The 12106-nt window shown below is 35.7% G+C and overlaps 1 protein-coding gene across 2 annotated transcripts in view; it reads left to right on the top strand.

The window, feature by feature from the left end:
* Positions 1-3955: 3955 nt before the first annotated feature.
* The window catches only part of LOC138711085 (unextended protein-like), a 113631-nt gene continuing 105480 nt past the window's right edge, over positions 3956-12106 (top strand). Inside the window, exon 1 of one of the 2 annotated variants that reach the window (XM_069842401.1) lies at positions 3956-4680. In XM_069842401.1, the coding sequence (XP_069698502.1) occupies positions 4106-4680 (575 nt within the window). In that variant the 5' untranslated portion in view covers positions 3956-4105. The remainder of the gene's footprint in view (positions 4681-12106) is intronic. The other variant, XM_069842402.1, reaches the window with a different exon arrangement.

The following is a 12106-nucleotide window of genomic DNA, read 5'->3' as shown; positions in this document are numbered from 1 at the left end:
ATATGATTCAACGGACGCGTCTTTCGGTGCGAAAGCAAAAATTATTCACATATTTTCAAAAACGGACATTTCCAGTTAGGCTATGAATTTCTTCTACACTAATCTTAATTTTCATATTCATTATTCGCTAAGTTTTGTTAAAATATGAAACAAAAGTGATGCACAACATCTTTTTGTAGTTAAAAACTTTTACAAGAACGACGACAATTTTCAGGCTACTAGACGTGAACTTCATTTTAACATAATAATAATAATAATAATAATAATAATAATAATAATAATAATAATAATAATAATAATAATCCGTGGCGCTACAGCCCGTGAAGAGTCCAGACCGACCAACCAGCTGCTGGCCTCACGCCGACATGTCGAAGCAGAGGTGGACGATCATCCAACCAGAATGGAGGTATTGTGTGGTTAGCACGATGATCCCCCCAGCCATTATAGCTGGCTTTCGCAACCAGATTTCGCTACCTATCGCTGCTCCCCAAGTGCATCACGATGATAGGTGGGCAGCGGTCCCATACACTGGCCGAAATTTCATGAGAAAATTTCTTCTCCCCTGAGGACTCGAACCAGCGCACATTCCGTAATGCGAGTCCTAGACAGGATGCCTTAGAGACCACGATGCCACGGCGCGGGACTCATTTTAACATATGGCATCATTATCCCGTCCCATATGCTCATGCGACTTACAATTCGTTCCATACACAATTCAGTACCCTCTGACTGAGGTTCTGGCTGATATGAAGGCGTTTATCTATTATCAGGCAGTATTATCTCACTTGACGATGTGTGTCGTAAGAGCAACAATTGTTTGTATAATTCTGAAGTCTGAATAGCGTTATTATATTACTGATCAGCGATGTGTGCAATGAAGGTGGAAAAGAACTGGCCACCATACTCCATTATCTCCTGGCTTAGTTGCCTAATGAGTCATTAGTGATGTTCTATTAGTCTCACGTAGTAGTATTTATTTAACCTGGTAGAGATAAGGCCATCAGGCCTTCTCTGCTCCTCTACCGCGTATGAGGTTCAAACCTACCTTCGGACAGTTGATTAAACAATAAAATTCAGATGGTACATAAATTAAAACATCGCAATAGTCTCAACCGAATGCGATTTATAAGCAGATTTTAAATCGAATGGTTAAAGATAAAGACTTCTTCAAAGTTTGTGGTTGTCTGACGAAGCACATTTTCATCTCAGTGGTAGTCATTTAAAGGATGTCATTTTCAAGAAATAAATGACTGAATATGACCTCATGTATATCAGTTTGAAAAATAAATTGAATTAGGAATTTGCAAAAGTGACCAAGTCCGAAAAAGTAAATTTTAAGAAAACAACACAAAACCTTTTTGTATGGATCTGGATGTATACTTACTTACAAATGGCTTTTAAGGAACCCGAAGGTTCATTGCCGCCCTCACATAAGCCCGCCATCGGTTCCTATCCTGTGCAAGATTAATCCAGTCTCTATCATCACACCCCACCTCCCTCAAATCCATTTTAATATTATCCTCCCATCTACGTCTCGGCCCCCCTAAAGGTCTTTTTCCCTCCGGTCTCCCAACTAACACTCTATATGCATTTCTGGATTCGCCCATACGTGCTACATGCCCTGCCCATCTCAAACGTCTGGATTTTAAGTTCCTAATTATGTTAGGTGAAGAATACAATGCGTGCAGTTCTGTGTTGTGTAACTTTCTCCATTCTCCTGTAGCTTCATCCCGCTCAACAGTCCAAATATATCGATACACAATTTAAATGTGTTCATTCTATAGAACTTGGTTCCTTTTAATGCTGAAATTCAAGAAGAGAGTATGGAGAGCCAGAAACGGGTATAAACTCAATTTGCAAAAAAATATGGACTTGGCCTCTTTTGCAAATTCCTGATTCAATTAACTTGAATCATTAACCAATAATCGCCTTCCTGTGCCGAACCCTATACATCTGAAAATTGAAAAGAACTGAAATTGTAGTTTGATACTATTATACATCTCAATTACTTGGAATGACAAACCATTGCTGGCTTACAACAATTCAGTCAGTTATTTTATAACATATTAGTCAAGGCACGTAGATAATTAAGGATCTAGTAATCACGGCACGAAAACGTTGAGTGAATTTATTGTAAAGCTCTGTCGAAGGCCTAAACTATCCACATCCACTTTCTCTGCTCCTATTTTCATATCTTCATAATTAACGCTGTCATTAGTCCTCAGAAAATATTCTGGCATTTACATCTCTCGAGAGATAACTGTCAATTTGTGTAGGCAATCATTTATGTCGTATCAACTACCAGTCCACACCTGTGGAGTAACGGTCAGCGCGTCTGGCCGCGAAACCAGGTGGCCCGGGTTCGAATCCCGGTCGGGGCAAGTTATCTGGTTGAGGTTTTTTTCCGGGGTTTTCCCTCAACCCAATACGAGCAATTGCTGGGTAACTTTCGGTGTTGGACCCCGGATTCATTTCACCGGCATTATCATCTTCATATCATTCAGACGCTAAATAACCTAGATGTTGATACAGCGTCGTAAAATGACCCAAAAAAAATCAACTAGGCTACCATCACGTATTGAGCCCTTTAGCCGTTGTCCTCACATTATGAAAATAACGGACCAACATTAGATATACGCAAACAGCGTAAATTTTTAGCCACGTGCTCAATATGACGAAAGGTTATACTTTCTACGCGTTTTGAAACAAATCAGTTCTTTTACCATATTACAAATGGTGTTGCTTTTCTCTGTCACAAAGCAAATTCCGGATTGGAAATTTACATACCATGGTTCATCACCGCCTCAGTCACCAATATCATAAACATTAATAAAATTTAAATCAGTTAAATTAATATAAGGCCTATAGGCTTATTTATAACACACGACAATAGAAACAGAATCACAACAATAGTTCACGGCCAACTGATTTAACCAAAGATCCTACACACGCGATATGACCTGGATGTTACAGGGTGCACACATATAATTGGTTATTAATGGAGAAAAATTCGCTCCGGCGTTGGGGATCTCTGTAGGACCAAAGAAAAAAGATCTTCACGCGCATAAATAAGCTTAAATAAAAACTACTTTAAAAGGTATTAATCTTATAGAGAAAGTCTTACAAATATGAAATACCATTTTTTTTTCGTTTTGGAACCTACATGTTTTGAATACTGAACGTAAAGTAGGCCCTATTGCCCTGTTTATTGCTGAATTTCCTTGTGAATGGTACGCCGAACTTTGAAGTTCGTAAGATGCTATAAAATGTAAGTTTCTGACAGTTTGATTTTCCGTAACTCATTCTTTCCATTATTAAACTTCATCAGCAGCCATTGCTATTAATAATGTTATTGTAAAACTGTAGACCTATTAATTATAGGAGATACGATCCTTACATCACAGGAGTATAACGAAAAATTCTTCAGGTCAGGACTCACAAGAGCTGATGAATGAATGGATGGACGAGAAAGGAGTTAACCCTGAATCTTTCCACCATGATACTCAGAATGTAACACAATTATTTAAAAATCACGAATCTTTTACTTCTGGAATTTTGCTTTCAATATTATCTCTCCATAGTACACCGTGGAAACCGAATCCTTCATCTTAAATAATTTCTCTATTTCTATACTTAATATCGTATTACTACGCAAAAAAAAAAAGAACATAACCGTGTTTATTTGTAAGTCCAGGATCTACAATGTTTGTCACAACCTATATTGAGAAATCGTCCCTGAACAGCGGATTCTTTGGTATTATCAACAATCCAATTGCGAATCATAATAAAGTGAAATTTAGTTTGCGAAGTAAGGCGGAACATCTTTGCTATGCAGTAATTCAGTTTGGAGAATTGATACTTTAACCTAACAGAATGACATTCATTGGAACTCTCTTTTGGACTTTCGATGTGGTCCAGATAGTGATAGCAGCTATCGTTAGTTTGTTATCGAGCCTAAACTAAATAACCTCTGTAGGTAAAGACAGTAGTTAAATTAAGAATATTTAAGGAGCTGAACAAGCGAAGAAGAAGCATATACGTATACGTACTATTATAATATTACGCAAAAGTACACTTGTGACGTCATTGTCTGGGACATCTTGGGATGTTTACATGGATCCTCGTTTATCAAACCTTCCGTGATGCTCATATTTGGTCGCCAGATGGCTCGCTTGTAGTTGCTACTATCATGGCGGTGAAACTGGGTAGGTTAATAAGATTGTTGTGTACTTTAATCGTTTTGTACTCGAAAGAAGTTATAGTAAACGCAGAAATACACCCAGTAGTGAATACGGTACCCCTATTAAATATGACTTTATTTACAAAAGTAAACAACGATTGTTTTAAAAATTTGTTGTTAGAATTCAAAGGCAACAATTTTTTCAGTGTAATGGATGTAAGACCTATTTCAAACCCCCAAAATAAAGGAATTGAATGTGAAACTGAGAATAATATTAGTGCAGAACCAGCAGCATTCAGTTTAAAATGGTTGAACTCTACAGCAGCCCATGTGACAGGCAACTTTCCCATCGAAAATGAAGCCGTCGTCAGTATTTGTGTTAGAACAGTTCAGGATAGTGTTGTGAATGCTGTAAATAGTACGTTCGGTGGTGAAGTGATAAAGTGGAATCATCAAGAAGAAAACGTGATGATGCGGACAAACAACCACATGATGACCAGGTAGATAAGCATTTCTGTCACTATCCTAATTAAGAATTTAGGCTAATAAATGACTTTGGTAAAACGACATTTGCCATTACCTATTGTCATTGCAGTAACAATTTATTTATGTAAGATTGTTTATTTCCTAAGTGCCAGTTTTAATACTGTTTATTGTTCCTGATTGCTAGTTTTAATACTGTTTACACATGGAGGTGAATCTGATAAATAAAAACTTGTAAGATTCTCTATCTTTCAAGAGTATTGTGTCATGTGATCTCTTATCTTGATGTGTGTTAATACCTGGATTTTTAATAGAAATATCATGACCCAGTCTCATATGCTGTTACTGGTAGTAGCATTATTGTTTAGCTAAACTTTAGTTACCTATTAAAACAATAGATCTATTCTACCTAATTCAGCACAGTGTGTCAGGTATCTGAATTATGTATAGGCTGCAGTCGTATGAGCGAATCTAAATTTTGTGAACATAGGCTGAAGGCATAATCATTTATTGTTAATATTGTCAGTGATAGTAACAGGGTATCACATTTGGTTAAAATTACCCTTTCTGTAAAGTTAAATGTAGTAACCCTTGTAACTGAATTTAATAATTAGATAGGCCTACCTGTGTAGACAGAACAGCTGTGAACCCTATGTTTTAGACTGGTAGAACTGTTTGCTGTCATATACAGAGGTTAGCCTATCTCTACTTACATTAGGTTTATTATATAATATAGCATGCATTCTTATTCTGACTATTAAGTGTACTAAGTTAAAAATAACTCCTTCATATCTGGAATTTTTACTAACTTTGAGAATTCTGTACGAGACGTGCACATGGTGTTTTTGGATGAAAAAATTGTCTCAAAAGGCATGATTTGTTTTAGTAGAGTAACATGATGTTTAAAATATGGAGTATAAATATATTTTTGTTTTATTTACTCTACTAGAATAGAATAATAGAATTCACTGTTTCTGCAACTAATCTTTCACCGTTTCTGCAGCTAACCTCTGGAAATCTCTACTACAGCATTCAGAGGCTGTCTCACATTATCAAGTTTTAAAAATAAAATGAAATTGCAATTCTTCAATTCAGGTTCCCTTCTACTGTAAGCCCCTTTCTTTGCCACAGTTTTATAAACAGTATATAAATTATAAAGGCTAGGCCTATGTGTTTTTTTTCACCATCACTACACTCCTTTAATAGGCTAACCAGATTATTTTATTATCACAGTTTTTGCTATTGTGGCTTTTATTTAGCCTAAATTTAGTTTCTATTAGGCCTATATTATTACATTCCATTTGTTATTTATTTATTTATTCTGGTGTAGTTAAGGCCATCAGGCCTTCTCTTCCACAACATCAGGAATACAAATACAATAATAGAAATAAACAGAAAAAAAACACTATATACAAAGTAAAGCTACACAAGAAATAAAGAGAGAGAGAAAAAAACACTAATTATAAACAAAGTAAGGCCACACAAAAATATACACAGGTTGCAGTCACACAAACTTTAAATGAGTGATTAAGTATCATAATTAATTGTATCGTAACTAATTAACTAATATAAAGAAGAAACTTGGAATTTTAATCTAGATTAAAAAAGAAAAAGAAAAAAAAACACAAATCAATACTTCTAGCAATACCTAAAAAATTAACTAAGACAAAATTTTCCAATTTAATTTTGAATTGTGATAAAGTCCGGCAGTCCCTGACGTCATTAGGTAACGAATTCCAGAGGCGAGGTATTTCTACAGTGTAGGAAGATGAGTATAAAGACTTTCTATGATGAGGGATAGAAAGAAGTGCTTGATGTCGGTTTCGAAGAGTTGTAAGAAATTGAAAGCGCGATAACAGGTACGGTATTTCGGAGTAGAAGTATGCATGATTCTAAACAGAAGAGACAGTGAATGTATTGTTCTTCGTTCCTTCAGACGCACCCATGAAAGTAACTGGAGGGAAGGTGTTACATGGTCAAATTTACGAGTATTGCAGATAAATCGTATGCACACAGTTGTTGTATCATTTGTTACGTTTTCTCCTTTAACTACTTATACTTGCTAATTGAGATACTTATGTAGCTATCCCCTCATCTAACCCACCATAACCTTGTCCCAGTTCTTGGCCTCCTGTCACTTATCTATCTCCTCATCTGAACCACTCTAAACTTTTTACAGTCCTCGGCCTCCTGTCACTTAGCTATCCCTTCATCTAACCCACTGCCACAGTACTCATTTTCTTGTCACTTGGCTATCGGCGCATGTGCCCACATCGTGCAAAATACCTTCAAATGTTGTGTTTATTTTCCAGTGACATCAGACTTTGCCTTCCGACGTTCAGTAGGCCTACTACTAAGTTTTAAAATCTGGCCATCTCTAGTTTGAACTTCGACATGTTAGCAGATAGTCTTCCTTCATAGTAGTGTTGTTTTGCTTACAGACAGTAAACCTAACGTTTCATATCATTCATTCATTCGTAGTGTTCTGCGCAGCATTCTCCAGTTTTTCCTATTTTCTGCCTTCCTCTTTGTCTCCGCATATAATCCATATATCTTAATGTCATCTGTCATCTTCTTCTGCCCATCTACGTTAATATTAGACAAGTCGGTGGTGCCCTCTTTCGTATGAGAATATTACCACAGTCTAGTCTAATATATACAGTCACGAAGCTTGAGTTGTGAGGGTGCTAGGAACAATAGACTGTGTCGGTACTATTTCGCATTGTCTGTAATGAGGCATATTTACTACATATTGAGCTTCGTGACTGTATATACTAGACTGTAGTATTAATGTTACTTCTTATTCTTATCATCACCAACATTATATTCTTCTTCTTATTCCTCCTTCTTCTCGACTAGTATAATTTGTTGTAAGATATTCGAAATTTCAAAATATTTCTCTGCCGTACTATTTTCGACAGTTTTTTTGTTCAGCTTTTGCGGTTATATAACGAAGTGGTTCATTTAGATTTGACACAAATTTAGTGTTCGTTTCATGCATTGTAACAACATTTGACTCACTGGTGCAAGGTTCTTATGTTTTAATTGTTAAATCTCCTTACATACCAAGTTGTTGCTATTATTATTATTATTATTATTATTATTATTATTATTATTATTATTATTATTACGATTCTAGATTTTTTAAGTTTATGGCTCATTGTTGCAAGACTCTTATTGTTGTTAAATCTTCTTACGTAGGCTATCAAGTTATTATTATTATTATTATTATTATTATTATTATTATTATTATTATTATTATTATTACGATTCTAGATTTTTTAAGTTTATGGCTCATTGTTGCAAGACTTTTATTGTTGTTAAATCTTCTTGCGTAGGCTATCAAGTTATTATTATTATTATTATTATTATTATTATTATTATTATTATCATTACGATTCTAGATTTTTTAAGTTTATGGCTCATTGTTGCAAGACTCTTATTGTTGTTAAATCTTCTTACGTAGGCTATCAAGTTATTATTATTATTATTATTATTATTATTATTATTATTATTATTATTACGATTCTAGATTTTTTAAGTTTATGGCTCATTGTTGCAAGACTCTTATTGTTGTTAAATCTTCTTACGTAGGCTATCAAGTTATTATTATTATTATTATTATTATTATTATTATTATTATTATTATTATTATTACGATTGTAGATTTTTTATATCTTTTTTAAGTTTATTTATACACGCTTTAATACTTCTGGTCATATCGCGTGTTTAGGATGTGTGTATATCAGTAGGCCGTTTTCACTATTGTTGAGTTCCTGTTTCTTTGTGACTGAGGGAAACCGTGAGAAACCCCAGACAGATTGGTCGACCACGGGGTTTGAACTCGGGACCTCCGAATGCGAGTCTCAAACGCTATCGTCTGAGCCAACTCGCTCGGTGATTGTAGATTAAATTTGTGTTGCTCGTTTTGTGAATTTCATTAGACCTGTACCAAGTTTCACGGATAATCTCTTTCTCCTTGTAATAAGCCCATTTTCTTCATTACTTTCTCACTACAAAGCTATAGAAAAGAAGAATTTTTTATGTTATAGAAACTCGAGTTTTAGATTTTAGCGGAAGTAAATAGGCCTATTTTCCGTTTCTCTGATACAGAAAATTTCGTTTCCGGCATGCAATCTAATCTATTAGGTACTTGTGTCTGTGTATGATTTCTCCTAAACTACGTATTTAACGGATGTTGTTCTTGTTCAGTTAATATGAGCGAATCCTTTCGGGTGTGATGAAATAAATTTCTCTGTGCTAAAAAATTAATTGATGTTTATTTGAAAAAAAAATAAAGAGGCGGTGTTCTCATAATTGACTGACTTTTTTCATAGCTTTTTTTTTATTACAATACATACGCATATAAACATGTTTTCGTTAGAAAAAAATTATCATTCGATTATTTGGTTTGGGTTTTCGAAGTTTTTCTCAAGAGCGAGGCGAATGTCTGGTAGTCTTATGGGAATTCAAGTTTTCATCTCACCGAAATACCAATTCCACTGATTCTAGATAACCTTGCACTTGATACGGCATCGCTAAATAATCAATTAACACATTTCCAACTGTCGATGTCGTGATACTTAGCGTCATATTAATATAGTTCGTACAATTTCCTCGTGTGAAGTTAGGTGATTTCTTTCAACGCCAACTTATAAGATTTATGACTTCCTACCCGAACAGCTCTGACCACCCCCATTCATATGCTGCACAGCTGCCACATTCTTAGCGACCCCCGATCTCTAAATGACTGATGCTTCAGTTTATTCATAGATATGGCAACTCTCCCTCCAGGAGGAGATGAAGATGTCAGTTTTTCTAAACGAGGATTTTGATTGATCATAGGTAGAGGGTAGATTCACATGCATTAAAAACGACAAAATATGCATGCATCTAAGTACGGTTACTTAAAAATAGGTTATATGCATTAAAAATAACAAAATAGACACGGTTAAAATATAATAAAAAAATACAACGTGTTTCAAAAGTGATTGTAAAAAATTTAGGGGTGAGAAGTAAAAACGAAGAGAAGCAAGAAAGTTCCCGCAAATTAAGAGTTTACGAGCTAATGCCATTTTTTTTGCTGGTTGGGGTCGCCAATGAACCGAGCGCCTGGATATGGTAAAGTGCCAACATTCATGCTTCGTACGTATGCCGCACTCTCCTCATCCCATTTCCTTCTAAGTGCGTGGCGATATCTAAACAGACGATATGGTGAACGGTGGATTGGTAGAGGAGGACCTGTATCTAGATCACTGGATTTAAATCCTTTGGATTTTTGTATATGAGGTAATATAAAAAAACCTTAGTTTACACAACAGACGTCACCACACCTGAAGAATTGCTCGAGCGCATTCTCGGGTCTTTGCGGAGAAGACTAGACGGATGCATTCAAGTGTATGGTCAACATTTTGAACATCTGCTGTGAAATTCTTCAGTTAACATGTTCATACTGTGCTGTATCTTGTTTATCCACAAACTTCACTGTTGTTCAAACAAAAAAGTTTCTTTTGTGTATGTTTAATCACATTTCTGTGGTGTTGAAGCCAAAATTATGAATGTTAGTGTTTCGTGATTGATAAATTAATAAAATTGCCACTTCATTTGTTGGAATTAGGATTCAGCGGGCCCCAACTAGAACAAAATGGCGTTATCTCGTAAACGGTTAATTTGCGGACCCATGTTTACTGATAATTTTTTGCTTCTCTTCGTTTTTACTTCTCCTCTCTAAATTTTTTTACCTTCGTTTTTGAAACACCCTGTATAGTTTAAGAAATATACTGTAAATACGTATTACAGATACGAAACTAACTTACCTGACTGGTACAGTAATAGTAGGCCTGGTCCAGTAGTACTATTACGAACTCTAACGTACTATCTTCTGCTGAAGCGTCCTCTTGATACAAACAAAGGTATGCTGTGTAATACGTAGTGACAAACGACTGCATTGTTTCCTCATTGCTTCTTGCCAAAGAGCTCACAGTGGAAGATATGCTACTCATACAGTGGTGGTAAACATTTTTGTCATTTCTCAGAAGATATTAATTTTAAGACCCATGTTTGTAGGACCTTTATTTTTTGTTTTGATGCATACTACCTCCTCTCTAAATTTTGGAACTTTTTTTTTTTTTTTTTCTCCCCAGAGCACTTTGTATATGCACTATAAAAGCTTGACCTTTGGTTGGGACGCAATTATACAGGACGAATAAAAAATTCGGGGACAAATTTTGAGTGCCAGTTTCTCACACCAAAACAAGAAAAAAAAGTCATATAAACGTATGTCGAGAAATTACTAGTTGAGTTATTACAAAGGTGACATTCAATATGTTTCGTGGTGAAATCGAACAGCTTAAGTTTGTTACGATAAAAATGATTAACTTTTGCAGACAATTGATTGATGTTGTCGATACAAGTCTACCTACTGATGTACATCGCAACCCAGATATGACCATACGTTGTCAAGGAAACTTGTTTACAGTCGTGGTTAGCCTGTTTCGCACGTTTAACTTGTACGGCAGTTTAGTTACATTTGAAAGCCTAACTATATATGGCAGAATATCCATTTGAGTGAGGCCACCGGCGTGGCTCAGTCGGTTAAGGCGCTTGCCTACCGGTCTGAAGTTGCGTTCGGGCGCGGGTTCGATCCCCGCTTGGGCTGATTACCTGGTTGGGTTTTTTCCGAGGTTTTCCCCATCCGTAATGTGAATGCAAGGTAATCTATGGCGAATCCTCGGCCTCATCTCGCCAAATATCATCTCGCTATCACCAATCTCATCGACGCTAAATAACCTAGTAGTTGATACAGCGTCGTTAAATAACCAACTAAAATAAAAATAAAAAAATAAATCCATTTGAGTGGACAGATAGGAGAGGACCAATTTAATGACCTGTACGTTCGCCCGACCTCAATCCCTTGGACATTTATCTTGTGGGACATCTAAAAGCCCCAATATGAGCAAATGCTGGGTAACTTTGGGTGTTGGACCCCGGACTCATTTCACCGACATTATCACCTTCATCTCATTCAGACGCTAAATAACCTAAGATGTTGATAAAGCGTCGTAAAATAACCTACTAAATCTAAAAGCCGTAATATATTACATAGTTGTTTAAAAAGCCGGATGTGACGTCAGAAGTCATGATCCAAAGATACGTAGTGCATAGCAATCAAGTCCGTAGTAGTTAGTAAACGAAAATGCTTGCTCGTTTGATTTGTTCACTAAATAAACATGGATAACTTATCAGGAATTGAAGTCTGAAGATGCTTTGGAAGTGAAATAACGTAGAATAACACGTTAACTTTGAACATTGACATTGTTAGTACCTTCTTTACAATGTTTTAAATATTATTGTAATATATTAGATCCTTATCTTTTCCACATAATTCATAATGAAACTGCATTAGGACACTGTCTTCCTAATTCAGTGCTGCATAGTGATGTC

Source organism: Periplaneta americana, chromosome 12, assembly GCF_040183065.1.
Source record: "Periplaneta americana isolate PAMFEO1 chromosome 12, P.americana_PAMFEO1_priV1, whole genome shotgun sequence".
In the NCBI taxonomy this organism is placed as follows: Eukaryota; Metazoa; Arthropoda; class Insecta; order Blattodea; family Blattidae; genus Periplaneta; species Periplaneta americana.
This window is presented reverse-complemented; position numbering and strand designations above follow the sequence as displayed.